We start from the raw sequence: 19,992 nt of genomic DNA on the forward strand, positions 1-19,992 counted from the left end.
GTTCCCATTAACCAGAAGTCAATTAATAAGGGTCCTGGATGGCTCAGTTGGAAGAGTGTGTGACTTTGGACCTTGAGGTCTTGAGTTCAAGCCCCACATTGGGTGTGGAGATTACTAAAGAAAATAAATAAACTTAAAGAAAAAAGCATCCTGCAATATGCTATTCTCCATTTAGATTAAGAAGTTAGATTAAAAGAGAACAGCAAAGTAATATATACTCCATGGCAGACATTATTGGCTGGGTCACCCAATATCCATTTCACTCCCTTTCTTTTTTGCCTGCTTCCATTACAGAATATAAAAAAAGTTGAGTACTTGCTCTCCCAGGAAGGGTGGCCATGTGACACAATTCTGGTTTGAGACCTCTGTGAAGGTCTCTAGAAGCTGTATGGAGCAGCTACACTCTGACCAGAATGGATTCAGAGTGATTTTTCCAGGGTCTGGAGTAGGGTAAGGTGAGCAAGACACTTCCCTTGATATAAGATTTATGAGGGTGGCAAAAGACTCAGTAATTGAAATAATATTTTAATGCAATGTTTAAAAAAATAAAAATTAATGCAAAAGATGCATGATGAACAAAATATCAGCATTTAGAATAAAGGCAGGATCCAACAACACCAGTAGTAGAGGGAGGCAAATAAGGCACAGTCCCGTGGGTGTAGGGTCAGATCACACTCACTTCTTCCAACTCACAGTCTGGGGTGGGTATAAGTGACTGGTGGCATTTAGGTTTTGTGCCTACTTCCTGGCCACAGGGGAGTCTACAAGAGAAAAGTAGCATATTCTGGCTGAGCTATTTTGAGGAAAACCTTAGTGTTTATTAGAGTCAGGGTACAGATAAATTAATATTGAACTATAGAGAATAGAGAATGAGATAATTCTTGTGAACCTGGGAATGCTCCAAGGAAAAGATAAGGTTTCAGCTGGGGAAAGGGGAAAGCAGAAAGAACACTGGATTTGCAATCAGAAAACGGGACTCCCCTCTTTGCTGCTTGCTTTACTAGCTGTGATAATTCAGGCAAGTCACTTTGCTTCTCTGAGTGTTAGTTACTTTATGTGTAAAAACTCATCCTATGTGACCTGCCAAAGACTTGTGAGGATGAACTGAGATTAAATGAGTGAATGGGGTTTCTAAACTGAAAAGCACTATGCAAACATCTTGCACTGTTATTAAGTCATTAAGGACCGGTAAGACTTTAACAAAAGGCATTGGGGGAGAAGGGCCTTTGGGCAGAGAATGAAGGTTGAGTGGTTTTTGTATGAGGCGAGACAAAAGGAAACTGGGCTTTGAAGTCTAGGAAGATGAAAGCAGTCAAGGAATGCCTATGTTTTTAAGACCATTAAGGAAACAAAGCCCAGGACCCCAAGCTTGAAGGGTAAAACCAAGCTCTATAGTATTCTTTTTTTTTTTTTTAAGATTTTATTTATTTATTTGACAGAGAGCGACACAGCAAGAGAGGGAACACAAGCAGGGGGACCGGGAGAGGGAGAAGCAGGCTTTCCCCTGAGCAGAGAGCCCGATGTGGGGCTCGATCCCAAGACCCTGGGATCATGACCTGAGCGGAAGGCAGACACTTAACGACTGAGCCACCCAGGCGCCCCCAAGCTCTATAGTCTTAAAATTACTCAAGAGTGAGGCACCAAACTAGCAGAAAACACCATAATGAATGACTTGCACATTTTGCTTCCTACATAGTCTTTTTGAAGGCAGGCAGCCACCATATCTTACTCATCTTTGTTTCCAGGAGCCTGACACTTTCTGGTCAAGAGCACTGTGCTCCATTCTCAAGGAAAGAATGAGTGTCCAAAGGCTTGGGACCTTTTTACCCGGGGTTGTATAGACTAAGCAGGTGCATAGCTTTGAAAAGCAGGTTCTTCTGTGCACACTGGGATGCCCTCCTGACGGCCTGATGTTATGAGAGCTCTCCAGATCCCAAGTAAGGTGTGTTTGTCCTTACTTTAAGGAAGAGTAAGATGGGACCAAGGGCTCTAGCCGACTTCTTGCTACGATAATAAAAAATCAGGGAGATGGGGGATGACGACTATACTAGTGATACAATTTAATAGAACGGATGAGTGCGAGAACGCAAGCACACACAGATGAACAAATGAGTGCATGGCAAACTGGTTAAATCTGAATAAGGTCTGTAATCTAGTCATTTGTATTGGTCTAGTTGGTTGTACTGTGCCAATGTCAATTTCCTGGTTTTGATAATGTAGTATAGTTACGTAAGATGGTGAGGGAAGCTGGGTGGGTGATGGGTACACCGCACTTCCTTGTATTAATTTTGCAGCTTTTTGTGAGTCTATAATTATTTCCAAATAAAGCAAACACACAAAGAAACCAGAAAACAACGGGCACCCTCCCCGAACCCAGCCTAGCCTTCCCAGAATCCGCGCCACAGCCCACACTTCTGCCCTCCATGTGGCCTCTACCGCTCAGGTAAGGCGGGGAGAGTGGGTGCGGCGGGACCGCGCACGCGCAGTCCTGAAATCCCCCGCCGCGGCGCTGGGAAGTCACGCTTGCGCAGTCTTGGCCCTTGGCCGCCGCGCCAGCCCTTCTACGCGCCGGGGGACTCGGCTGCCTTGGCCCCTTCGCGCTGCCGTCTTTTCCGGCAGTTGGAGCGCTTCCTGTTGTCCTTACCAGCACCCGCCCCTCGGCCCCTGCCTCAGAGACCCTAACGCGTCCCTATCCTCTTCTCTGCTCGGCGGGGTGCTGCCGCTGGGGTTTCGCCTGTCCGCCTGTCGAGACCTCGGTCGCTGGCCCGGCCGGCGTCTGCGGCTGTCCGCCGCCGCCAGCTCTTCCTCCCCCGGGGCTCTGGTGAGTGTCTTGCTGCCGCTGTCTTCTAGTCCATCCCAGTCTCTCCCCCTCATCTCCTCCTGTCTCTTTTTGGGGTTCTCCCTTCCCGCCGGCGCCCTCTTACCAGCCCTGTCCTGACGGCCCCTCGGCCGCTCTCCTCAGCCTACTGACAGCCCCCGTCCTCCCGGTTTTCAGAGGCTCCGCTGTCGGTCCTCGCCACACTTCCCCAGTCTCAGGCTCCCCACCCCATTCTTTCTTTCTTTTTGTGCAGTTGGGGCGGGGAGCCGGGCTCTCTTCTCTTTTCCATGTTGCCAGCTTTGTCTGCTCGCCGCAGCCGCTTAAGTCTCCTCTGGGATCTCAGTCGTACTGGTTTCCATCTCTTTGCTTTTTTTCTGGGGTCTGAGAACCTAAGAGCTGTTGTGTGAGGCAGAGACGTGGAAAGCCCGTCCTGGGGTGTGGTTCCTTTGACTCGGCCCCCTTCCCCATGGCTAGTCTTAGAGTACTGGGCTTCAGATAATCTTAAAATCACAGGAAAATTGAGTGACGATTTTTTTTTTTTTAAGAAAAGAGTGGAAAAGGAAAGTCGATAAGGACTTAGAGGAAGTCTGTGTCAGAAAGTGTGCAGAAACAGCTAGTAGAGAGATCAGATCTCCCAGTTTGCACTTTGAATTGACTAAAAGACACAGAGAAACTTGTTGGTTTTGAAATGTACAGAGGAAAGTTGAAGTGAGGTAAACCTTGTGCTTCCTTTCCCTTTCAGCTCACCTTGGCTCCGAATTAGAATTAGCTAGGCAGTAGATGTCGTTTCCCTAAATATAAAACAAACACCACGATAACAGGCTCCACTCATAAGAGGACCAGAACTCTATCCTCCAACTTTGTATAGAAAACCACTTCACCTCCCAGCTCTATCCCAATCATACATACATATTCTCAGTTCCTAGTAATGGTCAGGAAAGATGAGTGCTTTCTCAGTAAATCTTTTATAAGGTCCTTACTACGTGCATAGCATTGTGCATGAGATGGGAGAAGGATATTAAAAGTAGTGTAAGACAGGTGCTTGCTTTCCCATGGCTTACAGTTCAGGAGGAGAAATTAAGATATGTGATTTTTAAGGAATGATATCCGTGTGCATTTACCCAAATGAAAGATACTGGATTGTCAGTCACAAAGACATAAATAATTGGTGAGGGAAGGGGTATTCATAGAGATAACAGTACCATTGTAAAGTCAGTCAATCAAGGATAACCATCTAGGTTGAATAAAACAATGGTTTTCATTTAATCTACTTTTATGTTTGCAGTACCTTTGAAGATCACATTCTTTTGTTAAATTTTTAGAACTTTTAAGAATTTCTTACCTACCTATTCCCTTATTCTGCAGAGATGGAGAATGAAATGAATAGGGAAGGGGCCTCCGGTGGCCTGTAGGTCAGGGCATGAAGGCTTGAATTATCAAAAGTGTGAGGAAAGCCCTGTGTTATAAAAAGTACTTGGTTGACCCAGTAAAGCTATAAATTGCTATAGGGCAATAGTAATTTTATCTTTTGATGAAAGGTTATTAGAATAGGCTAAGCCTTTTATGAGTGGAGGAAGGGCAGGAGGAGGAAGTTTTGAAGAAAGGTCAAAGGGAAGGATAGTGCAACCTTTGCCATTACATTAGAGACTGTATGTGAAGGTTGAAAATCATTCTGCTAGGAAATTTGTTGGTCTGTTATGTGAGCATCTTTGAGTACACTTAATATCCTGTTGATCTTTTTAAAAGCTTAGGAAGCCATGCCAGTGACTTAAATGAGTAAAAACGTTCCACAACTCAGTATTTATATACTTATCAATGTAAATATAATTTTGTTCTTTAGTTTTGTTGACAACTAAAAAATCATTAACTTGCTCAACTTACATTTATTAACCACCTATTATATGAAAGGCACTGTTTGTCTGCTTAAATACTTGCATTTTTATGTTGAATAATTTCAGTTGTTAAAATGTAACCACATATATGTATATAAAAAAGGTCTCTAGAAGTGTTCAGACAAGGGAGGAGTACAAAGCACTCCCTTGCTTCAGACTTGTTTTTAAATTTGGTTTGAAAATTTCTTCACCAGACTTAGAGTGCATGTGGTTTTCATTGTGGGTGGAGGGGGTACAGGCTGACAAATAAGGAGCCACACCCAAGCTTCATAAACCAGAGGTCTTTAAACAATTCTACTGATATCCTAAAAATATTTGGGTTTGCTTTGGTATTAGCAGAAACTTCCTCATAAAAAATAACATTGTAACAAATAACATAGGTAGAGCTGAGTTCACTTTCTTGAATTTGTTATTACTTATAATTTTGGCACTTCATGAATAAAAATGTTTGAAGTAGAGCCTTGATTTTGAATCTCTTTGCTCTAAAAGGATTATTCTTTACATGATTTTCCCCTGAATATCTTTTAATAAAATTGCTTAATGTTAAGCCTTTTGTCTTAGTAATAATAAATATTTGCTCATTCCTTAATGGCCCTAATCTATGAGAAAATTTAAAAAGCTGCTAAGTATTAAGGGGAGAACCTTAAGGAAACTTTCATAAAGTGTACTATCTTTGAAAATGGCCCCTGGCCCCTCCTGATTTTTACTCAGCTTTATATTGGGATGAAAGGACAGACTTAGAGGCAGGTCATGTTGGAGGAAGGCATGATAAGGATAAAATATTGAGCATTATTGCCAGTGCTGGAGCAAGTCTAGATTGGTGAATGGTCTGGCCAACTGTGACAGTATGGGCTGGCAAAAATATCTGGGGGAAAATGAGATTTAAATCTATGAAAAAAATGTTCTATAAGCTATTTAAACCTTGTTGGTATCAGTTTTCTCATATGTAAAACGAGGAAGTCAGGGTATTTTGTTTTTAAGATATCTTCCATCACCAAAATTATGATTCAGGTTTTTTCTTTGTAACATTGTTTTTATCAGTTTTTTGTTTTAACTTGTAAATCCAAATAACATACATTTATCAAATACTGTAAGACATGTCAGAGTACATATATACCTGTAGATGAGCGTTTTAGTTATAGATTTTTTTTAACTCTAGAAATGGTATAAATTTAAAAGTTATTGGTAATTTGGGGCACCTGGCTGGCTCAGTCAGTAGAGCATGCAGCTCTTGATCTTGGGTTTGTAAGTTCGAGCCCCACATTGGGTGGAGAGATTACTTAAAAATAAAATCTTTAAAAGTTATTGGTGGGGCGCCTGGGTGGCTCAGTTGGTTAAGCGACTGCCTTCGGCTCAGGTCATGATCCTGGAGTCCCTGGATCGAGTCCCGCATCGGGCTCCCTGCTCAGCGGAGAGTCTGCTTCTCCCTCTGACCCTCTCCCCTGTCATGTGCTCTCTCTCATTCTCTCTCTCTCTCAAATAAATAAATAAAATCTTAAAAAAAAATAAATAAAAGTTATTGGTAATTTAATAGTAATAGTACATGCTCATTGAAGAAAATATATAAAACGTGGAAAAGCCCAAACAAGAGTAAAATGATCTATTGCATTCTTACTGCCTAGAGTTATGCCATTAGTAACATTTTGATACATATTTCAAATAATCTGTGCACATCTAGTAAACACATAAATAAAATTGAATAAAATAAAATCATGGTATATATTCTGTTTTGTAACCTTTTCCTGCTTAGATTGGAAACCTTTCCCCTGATATTAAACATTTGAACATATTTTAATTGTGCATTACTCAATTATAGGACTTTTTATAATTTAATCAGTTCTATTGTTATGTATTCAAGTTTTATCATTACAGTGCTACATTGAACCCCCTGTGTATGAATCCTTATGGGTCTTTGATTTCTTCAAGGTAGATTTTTGGATGGCAAAAAATTATACTGTGTCTGTATTATATATTCTTAATTTATGTTTATATTATGATCTTGTTCTCTTCCTTTTTAAAATTATAACATATGTATTAAAGATATATTCATGTCACTTTTAGGTACAGATAGATTTGCTTCTGACTGGTGCATGTTATTTCTTTATGTGCACCCACAGCATTTTATTTCCTTACTGAATTGGCTTCAACTTCCTATAACACAAATGATGGCATAATAAACATCTCCTGTAATGCACAAGTTTGTGCATTTCTTAAGAGCCTATGAAACAATTTCTTTAGGCCTAATACCTAGAGATGGTATTTCTGGGTCATAGGACATTTATATATACTTATTTTCATCAAGTATTCTGTTTGTCTGGCTTTTGTTGTATATTGTATGTTTGTCCTCCAGAAAACTTGTACCAATTTACTTTCCTACCAGTAGGTGAGGAGAGTGTATGATTGGTGGATTCTAACTCCAAAATTGATACCTCTTCTTTTTTTGTTTCTAGCAGCCATGGCAATGACAGGCTCAACACCTTGCTCCTCCATGAGTAATCACACAAAGGAAAGGGTGACCATGACCAAAGTGACACTGGAGAATTTTTATAGCAACCTTATCGCTCAACATGAAGAACGAGAAATGAGGTAAAGAGCTGTGTTTGAGAAAATTGTGTCATGGTTTTGGCATTCGTGTCTAGTATCATAAGACACATTCATAATATCGTTGAAAGGAGATAAGAATAGCAGCAGCAATGTAAGAGCCTATCCCATTACAATTGCTATTAACCCATTTATTTCTACTACTAGTCAATAGCACAGGGGCACCTGGCTGGCTCAGTTGGTAGAGCATGCGACTCTTGATCTTGGGGTTGTGAGTTTGAGCCCCACGTTGGGTTCAGAGGTTACTTAAAAATGAACTCTTAGGGAAAAAAAAATAACACAGAATTCCATAGTAGTATAAAAAAATAAATTGGGCCAAATCCTTGGATTCATTGTTAAGGCAGTATGACGTAACAGAAAGAACAGCCCTTATGGAATCAGACCTGGGTTTAGAATCCTGCCTTTATCGTTTGGTAGCTATCTGAGGCCGGAGTAAGTTTCTTAGTCTTTTTGTGTATCAGTTCCCTATCTGGAAAATGGGGATAATACTTGCCTTGCAGGATTGCTGTGGGGATTATATATATAACGTACGTGAGTAACCACCATAGTGCTTCTCACATAGTAATCACTTAATCACTTGGCACCTGTTGTTATTGACCCAGTGTACACTGTTCATGTACTAACTTGTAATTAAAATTTTATTCCCAACATTTTATTATGAAAATATTCAAAAGTGCAGAAAAGTTGAAGGATTAATATGCTGAATACCCTTATATACATCATCTAGATTCTATAATTGTCATTCATTGTTGTGTTACATATTCATCCTTCTATCCATTCATTAAACCATCTTAATTTTTTGCTATGCTTCAAAGCATGTTGGAGATTTCAGTGTTTTACTTCTGAATATGTCTCCTTGTATAACAAATGAGTTCAATATGTGTGTATATATATACACACATATATATATGTGTATATATATACATATATATTTAAGAGAGTGTAAATTTTGCATACGGTAAAATGCAGTCTTCCTCTAGGTGTGTTTTTTTCTTTTTCTTTCTTTTTTTTTTTTTTAAGTAATCTCTGCACCCAGTGTGGGGTTCCAACCGAAATGCACAATCTGAAGGGTACCATTCAATGAGTTTTGACAAATGTATATACCTATAGAACTTAAACTCCTATCAAGACATAGAACATTACCATTATCCCAGAAAGTTCTTTGATTCCTGGAGATGTTCCTTCAAACCCAGGCAACCACTGTTGTAATTTTGTTTCTATCATAGATTAGTCTTGCCTATTCCATACAAATGGAGCATGTAAACGGATTCATATAGTAAGTACTCATTTGAGTAAGGCATCTTTCACTCAGCCTGATGTTTTCAGAGTTCATCCATGTTGCTGTTGTATCAATAGTTTGTTCCTTTATAGTGCTGAGTACCATTCTGTTTTCTGACTATACCTCTGTTTTTACATTCGTAAACGGATTCATATAGTAAGTACTCATTTGAGTAAGGCATCTTTCACTCAGCCTGATGTTTTCAGAGTTCATCCATGTTGCTGTTGTATCAATAGTTTGTTCCTTTATAGTGCGGAGTACCATTCTGTTTTCTGACTATACCTCTGTTTTTACATTCTGTTGATGAACATCTGGGCTTTTTTCAGTTTTGGGCTGTTTTGAATATGTTTCTATGAACATTTGTGTACAGATCTTTTTGTGAACATTTGTTTTCAGTTCTTGGGTAAATATTTAGGAGTGGAATTGCTGGATCATAAATATACATAAGTATATGTTTAGTTTCATAAGAAACTGCTAGACCTTTTTCCAGAATATTATCAGCTTTGTGTGAGAGTTCCAGTTGCTTTACATTTTTGCTAACAAAATGTCTGTTTGTATGTCAGCCTTTTTTTTTTTTTTAAGATTTTATTTATCTGAGAGAGAGAATGAGAGAGCGCACCTGTGCGAGAGAGAACTTGGTGGGGGAAGAGCAGAGGGGGAGGGAGAGGGAGGGGAAAGAATCTCCAGCAGACTGCTGAGCACGGAGCCCAACACAGGGCTCGATCCCACAACCCTGAGGTCATGACCTGAGCTGAAATTAAGAGTCGGAGGCTTAACCGACTGAGCCACCCAGGTGCCCCTCCTGTTCATTTTCTTTATAGTGACTTTAGATGAGCAGAAGTTTTAAATTTAGGTGAAATCTAATTTGGCATTTTTTTTCTTTTGTAGTAAAACTTTGCTGCCCCCAAGTAAAAAAGATATTCTTCTATATCTTCTTTGGGAAGTTTTATAATTTAGTTTTTACATTTAGTTCTATGATCCATCTTGAATTAATAAGTGTATGAGATGGGAGTTGAGATTTATTTTTTTTTTCCTTATGGATATCCAGTTGTTTTAGCACCCTTTGTTGCAAAGATTTCCTTTTCCCCATCAGATTCTTTGGCACTTTTGTCAAAAATCAAATACCCTGTAGTATGTGTGTATTTCTGGGTTTTCTTTTTTCTTTCTTTCTTTTTTCTTTTTTTAAAGATTTTATTTTTAGGTAATCTCCACACCCAATGTGGGTCTTGAACCTACTACCCCTAGATCAAGAGTCACACGCTCTACCGACTGAACCAACCAGGTGCCCTGATTTCTAGGTTTTCTCTTCTATTTCATTGATCTGTTTGTCCCTATGCCAGTATTACACTGACTTCGTTACTGTAGTATTGTGGTAAGTTTTGAAGTCCTCTAGTTAGTGTAAGTCTTCAGCTTCGTTGTTTTGCTTTGTTTTCCCCCAAGATTGTTTTGGCTATTCTAGGTTCTTTGCATTTTTTTTTTAAAGGTTTTATTTATTTATTTGACAGAGAGAGATAGCGAGAGCAGGAACAGAAGCAGAGGGAATGGGAGAGGGAGAAGCAGGCTTTCCGCTGAGCAGAGAGCCCTATGTGGGGCTCTGTCCCAGGACCCTGGGATCATGACCTGAGCCGAAGGCAGATGCTTAATGACTGAGCCACCTAGGCTCCCGGTTCTTTGCATTTTTATATAGATTTTAGAATCAGCTTGTCAATTTCTAGAGGAAAGCTTGATGGAATTATGATTATAATTGTATTGAATCTATAGATCAGTTTGGGGGAGAATTGACATCTTAACAGTATTGAATCTCTGATGCATGGATATACTGTATCTCTCAATTCTCTTAGGTCTTTAATTTTTTCCAGCAGTGTTTTGTAGTGTTTAGTGTGGGGGTCTTACATGTTATTTTGTTCTTCTGTTACTAGTATTTTGGTTTTTTTTTTTTGATGCTGTTTTAAGTGGATATTTAAAATTTTTTTTTCCAATTGTTTGCTTCTAGCATATGGAAATATAACTGAATTTTGTATATTGACCTTATATCCTGAAACTTACTAATTTATTTATTCTACTAACTTTTTTGTAGATTCCTTAGGATTTTCTGTGTAAACAATCATGTCATATTCAAATAGAGAGTTTTACTTCTTCTTTTCCAATCTATACACCTTTTCTTTCTTTTTCTTGCCTTATCGTATTGGCTGGGATATCAGGTACAATGTTGAATATAAGTGGTGAGAGTAGACATTTTCGTTTTCTTCCTGATTTAAGGGTGAAAGCACTCACTATTTCACTGTTGTGTTGTTACCTGTAGGTTTTTCAAGGATGCCTTTTGTAGGTTGGGGAAGTTTTCTTATGTTCCTAGTTGGCTGAGAGTTTTTTCTTAGAGTGGGTGTTGAATTTTGTCAAATGATTTTTCTGCATCTTCTGCATCATTGTTTATTCTTTTAATATGATGAATTCAATGGACTGATTTTTTGCATGTTAAACTAACCTTGCATTCCTGGGGTAAAACCCTCTTGATCATAATATATTATTATTTTTGTATGTTGCTAGATTCGATATGCTAATATTTTGATAAGGGCTTTTGCAAGCACATTCTTCATGAGGGTGTAAATCATGTTTAGACTTTAAATATGCAGATCTGTATGTGGAATAGCAAAATATTTTATAGCTGGTGGTGGCTAGCTGCTGCTCTTTGAAATAGACAAATGCCTGCAGAGTGCCCTATGTTAGGATGATGGGGAATTCAAAGATAAATTTGCGCAATATATCTCTAGGCATGCTGTTGGAGGTAGATAGTTCTTTTTAATACAACCACTGTATTGAAATCAGAGTTTCTGGTGTTGTAGTTTCAAAACAAATACTATGAATTCTGATTAAGTTCCTTGTTTTGTTTATTTACTTAAAGATTTATTTATTTTTATTTTAGAGAGCACGCACATGAACAGGGAGAGGGGCAGAGAGAGAGGGCAAGAATCAGACTCTGCTTAGTGTGGAGTCCGATGTGGGGCTTGATCTCAAGAACCTGAGATTGTGACCTGAGTCGAAACCAAGGGTCAGACACTTAACCAGCTGAGCTACCCAGGCACCCCAATTTATTTCTTTATTTTAAAAATATTTTATTTATTTATTTGAGAGAGAGAGCGAGCAACCATGCAAGCGAGTGGGAGGGAGAGGGAGAGATAATCTGAACCAGACTCTGCACTGAGCACAGAGCCTGATGCGAGCTCAGTCCCATGACCGTGATATCATGACCTGAGCCGAAACCCAGAGTTGGATGCTCAACCGACTGAACCTTGTTTTGTTTAATAATAGTTGATTTTTTAATCCTACTGGCTCTGCCTTATGGTTCATTATTAATATATATCACATTCTCTAGGAATAGTATGACATACGGTTTTGTTTATGTTTTATTAATAAGTGTTACATTGTGGGGGCGCCTGGGTGGCTTGGTTGGTTAAGCATCTGATTTCAGCTCAGGTAATGATCTCAGTTATTAGACTGAGCCCTGTGTGGGGCTCTGTGATCAGCTGGGAGTCTGCTTGTCCCTCTCCCTCTGCCCCTCCCCCTGCTCATGTTCTCTCTGTCTTTCAAATAAATAAATAAAAATCTTTATTTTATTTTTTTAAAAAGATTTTATTATTTATTTATTTGCCAAAGTGAGAGGGAGAGAGAGAGAGAGAGAGAGAGAGTGAGCGAGCACAAGCAGGGGGAGTGGCAGGCAGAGGGAAAAGCAGGCTCCCCGCTGAGCAGAGCCCAGTGAGGGACTCGATCCCAGGACCCTGGGACCATGACCTGAGCTGGAGGGAGACGCCTAACAGCTGAGCCACCCAGGTGTCCCAATAAATAAAATCTTAAAAAAAAAAATAAGTGTTACATTGTGATTTACGCTAAAATTGAACCCAAAAATGAGTTGAAATCAGTGCTTTTTTGTTTTGGATTCTTAAGATGGAAACACCTTCCAAAAGCATTGGTGGTTTTGCTTTTCTTAAAGACCAAATTAATCAAAAGACAGGTGTAAGAAGAGAATGTTAAACATTTAAGAGGATTAGAATGTTTGTTTTTGGTAATTTTTGTTGTTATCAAATCATCATTATTTTTCATTAAAAAAAAAAAAAAAAAGCAGTAGGGGTGCCTGGGCGGCTTAGTTGGTTAAGCGTCTGCCTTTGGCTCAGATCATGAGCCCAGGGTCCTGGGATTGAGTCCCGCATCAGGCTCTCTGCTCAGTGGGGAGCCTGCTTCTCCCTCTCCCTGCCACTGCCTATTTCTGCGCATGCGCTCTTTGTAAAAAAAAATAAAATAAAATCTTAAAAAAAAAAAAAACTGTTAGATGTGGTGCCTGGATGGCTCAGTTGATTAAGTGTCTGACTCTTGATTTCAGCTCAGGTCTTGATCTCAGGGTTCTGAGTTTAAGCCCTGAATTGGGCTCCATGCTGGGCGTGGAGCCTATTTTAAAAAAAACAACAAAAAACCAAACCTGTCAGAAATGGATTTTCAGGGGCGCCTGGGTGGCTTAGTCGTTAAGCGTCTGCCTTTGGCTCAGGTCATGATCCCAGGGTCCTGGGATTGAGCCCTGCATCAGGCTTCCTGCTTGGCGGGGAGCCTGCTTCTCCCTCTCCCTCTGCTGTTCCCCCTGCTTGTGCTCTCTCGCTCTCTCTGTCAAAAAAACAAAAAAACAAAACAAGAAAAATCTTAAAAAGAAAATGGATTTTCAGGCTTTTTCATGTTATGGGTGGAAATGTCATAGAACCTTGATAAATAAGCAGAGTTTAAATAATATGAGACAATCAATGATAAAGAAACATTTTATTATGAGTATATAACTAGTATGTGATGGGTGGTTTGAAATAAGTATTGGGCTAGTAAATTTTGAGATCAGGTTGTAATAACTTTTCAATGTAAATGCCTTGTCTGGATGCCTTTAAAATCTCTAGTATTTCTTCCACACATATGTACCTTTTGCATTGTTCTATTTATGGTAGAAATGCACTAGGTTATATCTGAAACAAAGTACTTAACAACAGGGGAGATGAAACCAAAGCCTAGAAGTAGAAGAAAGAATAAAAATCATTTAGGAATGGTTTCCTGTATAAAAGTAGAATATGAGAACATTGGGTGGGTTTAGAAACATTACAGCAAGTTCTACTGATCGATTTAAAAACAGTTAAACCCCCTGAGTCTGGTTCTGTTTGATGGTCTCCTGTTAATGCTACTGGTAGACTATAAACTGAACCCACTCAAGAGTGCAAGTTCATCTTCTTTATTTAATCTTTGTTTTGCCTCTGATGGTATGGTTATTTAGGAATAGCAGTTCTCCTATTCTCTCTCTTACGTGATTCTAGGTACCCAGTAAATATTGATGATTGCCTAGTTATTCATACAAAAAATAATTTATAGCAGCCTGAAATCAAAACCAAGGAAGCCGACATTTTTTTCTTTTTTTTTTAAAGATTTTATTTATTTATTTGACAGAGAGAGATAAAGCGAGAGAGGGAACACAAGCAGGGGGAGTGGGAGAGGGAGAAGCAGGCTTCCTGTGGAGCAGAGAGCCCGATGTGGGGCTCGATCCCAGGACCCCGGGATCATGACCTGAGCCGAAGGCAGACGCTTAACGACTGAGCCACCCAGGCTCCCCCGACATTTTTTTCTTATAAAATATTCTGTGTTGGTTTTGTTCTTCATGAATACTATTTTGGTGGATTAATTAAAGCCACAAAAACCCAGGTTAATAGGATGTAATGGTATGCTTCCCTCCCCTCCTGCCCCCAAATCAAATAAGAACTTTCCTACATTTTACCCTTTGAGAACCAGCACTGTCTGCTACTCCTTTTAGGTATTCTTACTCAGGTGTTCCTGTGGCTGTGTTTGGTCTGATCTGGTACTGAGTTGTAATATGTGATTATTATTAGTGAGCAAGTGTCAGTTTTACTTAAGTCCCAGAGATGAGTAAGTCTTGACCTTTGAATGTTATTCACTGACTAGATGTATCAGTCAAATCAAAGTAATTTGTTGAGATTTTTTTTTTTAAGAGAGCAGTGGGGAGGAGCAGAAGAAGAGGGACAAGCGGACTCAGCTCCAAGCACGGAGCTGACCCAGGGCATGATCTCACGACCTTGAGATCATGACCTGAGCCAAAACCAAGAGTCGGACACTTGACCTACGGTACCACCCACGCACCCCAATTTGTTGAGATTTTTAAAAAATCTGTGTAAAACTCTTTTTAGGGTATTTCTTGAGATTTTTCTCAGTTTTGATCATGGAAATAACAGCTAGTGCTTATTTCTATACTGTTTTTCCTGGTTTTAAATGTCTCATCAACAGAAATGAGAAATATTGTCTAGTCAGCTCTTGTAGAATGGACTAGCCCTTTTCTCCCATCCCTGAAACCTCTGAATCAAGTTGTGCTGTGAGATGAACTTAAATTATGGTTAGCAAAGGGAGCTAATTACACATAGTCATGAATGTGTCTTGCACATTGTTACAAACTCTGATTTTCTTTTTCCCCCCATTTGGCAACATGCATTTTATAAAGTTGCTGTGTACAAAGCACTATTCTTAGTGGAGAAGGAGGATTCAGATATGGGCCCTGCCTTCCAAAGATCTTACTGTCTTCTATGAGAAGTGGGCTCACACGCAAATAAATAGAATAGAGCGCATGGAAGGCCTTGATGGGGTGAGGTTGGGTGTGGCCTCTACGTGTGAAAGTGGCCAGTCTCTCTCCCAGAGTACTGCTCTGGAACATTGGAGTTGAGTGGAAGAATGGCTTCACCAAAGGCTGGAGTGTTAGCTAAACTGGTCTTTGATCAGAGACATACCAGTGGAGGGGCCTGCTTTTCTTTCTCATTATGAACACTTTTTTTGTTTTTTAAAAGATTTTATTTATTTATTTGGCAGACAGAGACACAGTGAGAGAGGGAACACAAGCAGGGGGAGTGGGAGAGGGAGAGGCAGGCTTCCCGCGGAGCAGGGAGCCCGATGCGGGGCTCGATCCCAGGACCCTGGGACCATGACCTCAGCCAAAGGCAGACGCTTAACGACCAAGCCACCCAGGCGCCCCCATTATGAACACTTTTAAACACACACACAGAAAGACTAATACAGTGAACTCCCATATATTCATCCCTCAGATTCAGTAATTATCAAGATTTTGTTAAATTTGTTCCATTTTATTTTTTCTTGCTGTTGTGTTTTAAAGTAAATTTCAAACATCTGTCCTTTCAATCCTATGTAGTTCAGTGTACATCTCTAAAAATATGGCCATTTGCTTGTATAACTGCAATGCCACCATGAATCTAACAAAGCAGTAATTTCTTAGTGTCATCTCACAGAGGATGTCACTTGTAAGCCTCATTTTGGGCTGTGCTTGCCATTTTGGGTGTCTTTAAGGTCTTCTTTGGCTTGGACCCAATAAATCATTACTGTGGATAATTCTGCATGATAGGCTTTTTCTGGATACTTTTTTCTAATGAAAGAATCTGATTGTGTTCAAGGAGTTGATTCTGATAACTTTACTCTCGGGTAGGTACAGAAACCAATTTAATTACACTTGCAGTCAAGCTATGGAAAACTTCTTAGTTTGAATTGAGATTTAAAATGTAGTCAGAAGCAGCCATCTCTGGGACACACATTGGGCCCATTGTTCTAGCCCAGTCTGGTGTGGTCATCCAAAAAAATAGAGTCAGAAAGTATGATGGTGTTTGCTATTCAAGGCATAAAAAGAGCTGACCATAGTTGAGTTATAGTTCTTGCCATGATGTTATCTTTGATTCTTTTTACTCTTCTGTGCTTCAACTAATTAACATACACTCCTGAAAGTACCAACAGTACAGCCTTATCCCTCCAATACACATGCAAACAAAGATGCATATCACAAAATATTCTGGGAACCCAGAGAAGTAGGCAGACTGGAAGCCATGTAAGTGCTTTTCTTTTTTTCCCCCCATCAGGGTCAGAGTAGATCTTTTCACTTTCTGAGAGCTTAGACACAACTTGTTATATATCATCTGATTCTGTGGATTTGTAATATGATTTCTAACATGATATTAATTTTAACGAATTACTATTATTGCAATAATTATTTATTGACCAAAATAAAACCCATTATCTTTTCGTGGTCCTTTTTCTTGTGTTTCCTGTCATGTTTAGCGGCATCATTATCCTCCCACACAAGAAAGTCTAAGATTTTTCCTTTGATTCCTATCACGAATTAGTCATCTTTGTAGTACCTCTGTTCACTTCATTGTAGGTTTTCAGCCCTAGTTTCAGATCTGGACTCCATATCATCTGAATCATTAGGAGAGCTTTTAGTTTGCCTCAGTCTTTGTCAATTACTTTCCCTGCCAGTCCCTCAGCTCCTTACTGCTGACTGTCATTTTAAAATAGAAACCTCATCACATCACTCCTTTACACACAAGCCCCTGTAGCTCTTAGTTGTCTACAGACTAAGAGCCAGCCCTTTTAGTGTGACATTTGAAGTGCTACATGCCTCCCCACATCAGACTACAAGCTGTTGCTTCATATACTCCCTCCTTTTTTTTGGTTAAGATTTATTTATTTATTTGAGAGAGAGAGAGAGTGACAGAGTTCGCAGAGGGGAGAGGCAGAGGGAGAGGGAGAGCAACAGCCTGGCAGAGCCTGACTTGGGGTTTGATCCCATGACCCTGAGATCACAACCCCAGCTGAAAACCGAGAGTCAGGCACTCAAGCGACTGCAGCACCCAGGTGCCCTGTATTCCTACTTTTCATTCTTCCCTGTCCTGCTCACATTGCCTGTTATCTGAAATGCTGATAAGGGATAGAGATCCCAGCCAATGTGCTTTCACTTATGCTGAATAAATGCGGGTTGTGTGGAATTGGTTACAAGGAAGTTTTTCTTGTTTCTTTTAGTTTTATCAAATCTGTATGAGACTGTAGAGCCAAAATATTCTTGGATGCAGTTTTTAAGGTTTAATACTCCAGGGATTTAGAGTCTTAAGTTTTAATAGTGGTGACAGTCACCTGTTTTGATCATTCCTGCCTCTCCCCTTGAATCTCTAAATTCTGCCTTTACTCTTGTTTATCTAAGCTCTTTGCTTGTGGCAGGGAGGAGGAGGAAGATGTAAAAATAAAGGAAGTAGATTTCAGTCAGGGAGAGAGAGAAACCCTGATAGAAGAGGTTATCAAACACCAGCTGCTTGTGGTTTGTTAAGGAGGAAATACTTTAAAAAAGAGAGAGAACTTTTCATTTTGAAATAGGATTCTTTGTTGCAGTAACATCTTATACAGTTTTTTTCAAAATGGAGAACAAAGGGTGGGAATCTTTTCACTTGTCTTTGTAACTGTAATTTGTTTTATTTTTTTTAAAGATTTGTTTTTGAGAGAGAGCATGTGCATGAACAAGTGGTGGGAAGGGGGAGAGGGGCATATGGAGGGGGAGAGAGAGAATCCTCAAGCAGACTCCACACTGAGCGCAGAGCCCGAGCTCCATCTCACAATCCTGAGATCATGACCTGAGCTGAAACCAAGAGTCAGTCGCCCAACTGATTGCACCACCCAGGCGCCCCTGTAATTTATTGTTTTAATGAGGCATTTTGAGATTTACCTTTTTTACCATTAAAAAATACTGTGTTTATATAGACTTATCAGAAAGGTATTCAATTGTTATTTCAAATATCTTTATTTATTTTTAGACAAAAGAAGTTAGAAAAAGTGATGGAAGAAGAAGGCCTAAAAGATGAAGAGGTAATTCGTATTGGGAAATTTTTCCTTGAACCCAGCATGGCAAATCTTGTTCAGCAAGTTGTTAGCCTTGATATATAGGGTACTTGGCTTAGTAACAGGGAAACTTAGGAGGGCTGGTGTACTTCTGGATTTAGGTATTCATGCAAAGGGAAAAATTCACTACTAAGTACCAGGGAGAGGAAGATTTATCTCGGCACGGTTGTAATAAATTAACTAGATTTAGAATTCCAAGAAAAGAAAGAGATGAGATCACATTAAAATAAAAAAAAGCAAATTACAGCATACTTATGGAAATCACAGAAAAGTCTCTATAGAAATGGAGCAAAGTTCTGAAATCATTATCAAGGCAAAACATCTCTTCAGATCAGTCCTTTCCCCAATGCCTACAGATGTGGTAGGAGAAAATATAGTTAAGAAACTGTGCAAGGAACTGAAATGACAGTGGAAATGCCTTCAAAAATAGGAATGAATCATAGAATCCAGGAAAATGGTGAAAAATACTGAAAACTTGTAGGAAATATAGAGTATAAAATGAATTCCAATGTGTAAAAAAAGACCAAACCCAGAGGGAAATTAAAAAAACAAAAAACACCCTTTTATTTTATATACAGAAGTTTAAAGGAAAATATTGTTTATTCTTCCTTCATTAGAAAAGTTAGAATAGTTGATTGCCAAAGTAGGTTGGTCAGAGTCCTCAGAGGAGGCACTCATCTGTTCAGTATGGTTTGGTTATTGTGTCCAAAGGCTGGGAAGGAGAGATGTGATCTCTTAAGGGTTCAGAAGGTTATGCTTAGTCTGGCGTGGTCCTGCTTTCCAGTCACAACTAAGACTGCTGTGAAGGTGCAGTTTCAGCTTCTCCCTTTCCCACCTCTCTCTCCCACTTTAAACATTAGAAGCGACTGAGGAGATCAGCGCATGCTCGGAAGGAAACGGAGTTTCTTCGTTTGAAGAGAACAAGACTTGGATTGGAAGATTTTGAGTCCTTAAAAGTAATAGGCAGAGGAGCATTCGGTGAGGTAAAAAAACCACAGCTACTTATCAGATATAAAAACCCCACAGAACTTTGAAGCTGCTGACATACCATGAGCTCATGATTGTTGATAGAACTGAAATATGGGGTAGGTGGGTCAGGCATGCCAGCCCCACCTTGTAACTGCTCTTTCTGGCCTTTATTTCCCTCTCCACTGTCCCAGATCTCTGATTGTTCTTCTCTTTTGCCAGAGATGATGTTGATGCTCTAAGTATTGATCTAGAAGGAGAGTTAAAAGGTATAAGGAAATCAGTATTATTTACTGAGTGCTTCTCTCCTACAATCATGACAATAACTCATTTTATGGATGATGAAATTAAGACTCAGAGGGGATGTATAATGTTCCATTGTCACACAGCCAGTGAGCAGCAGTACCAGAAGTTGGGCCCAGGAATTCCTGATTTTTTTTTTGTTAAGTTTTTAATCACCCGGTGCTCATCACAAATGCACTCCTTAATCCCCATCATCTATTTCACCCATCCCCCCACCCACCTCCCCTATGGTAACCATCTGATTGTTCTGTATAGTTAAGAATCTGTTTCTTGGTTTGTCTCTTTTTTTCCCCTTTGCCCATTTGTTTTGTTTCTTAAAGGAGTTCCTGAACTTAAAGCTCTTGCTTTTCCCAGCATCACACCACCTCTCCGGGAGCAAACTAACAGCA

The 19,992-nt window shown here is 39.6% G+C and overlaps 1 protein-coding gene across 4 annotated transcripts in view; it reads left to right on the forward strand.

The window, feature by feature from the left end:
* The first annotated feature begins 2,428 nt into the window (after positions 1-2,428).
* Positions 2,429-19,992, forward strand: part of LOC116635650 (serine/threonine-protein kinase 38) — a 128,568-nt gene continuing 111,004 nt past the window's right edge. For 2 of the 4 annotated variants that reach the window (XM_032409926.1, XM_032409924.1), the window contains exons 1-4: positions 2,537-2,821; positions 7,164-7,296; positions 18,250-18,301; positions 19,195-19,317. In XM_032409926.1, the coding sequence (XP_032265817.1) occupies positions 7,166-7,296; positions 18,250-18,301; positions 19,195-19,317 (306 nt within the window). In that variant the 5' untranslated portion in view covers positions 2,537-2,821; positions 7,164-7,165. Of the gene's footprint in view, positions 2,444-2,536; positions 2,822-7,160; positions 7,297-18,249; positions 18,302-19,194; positions 19,318-19,992 lie in introns of those variants that run through there. The other 2 variants (XM_032409925.1, XM_032409927.1) reach the window with 2 other exon arrangements.

The sequence above is a fragment of the Phoca vitulina genome, unplaced genomic scaffold (genome assembly GCF_004348235.1).
Source record: "Phoca vitulina isolate PV1807 unplaced genomic scaffold, GSC_HSeal_1.0 scaffold11, whole genome shotgun sequence".
NCBI classification, from domain to species: domain Eukaryota; kingdom Metazoa; phylum Chordata; class Mammalia; order Carnivora; family Phocidae; genus Phoca; species Phoca vitulina.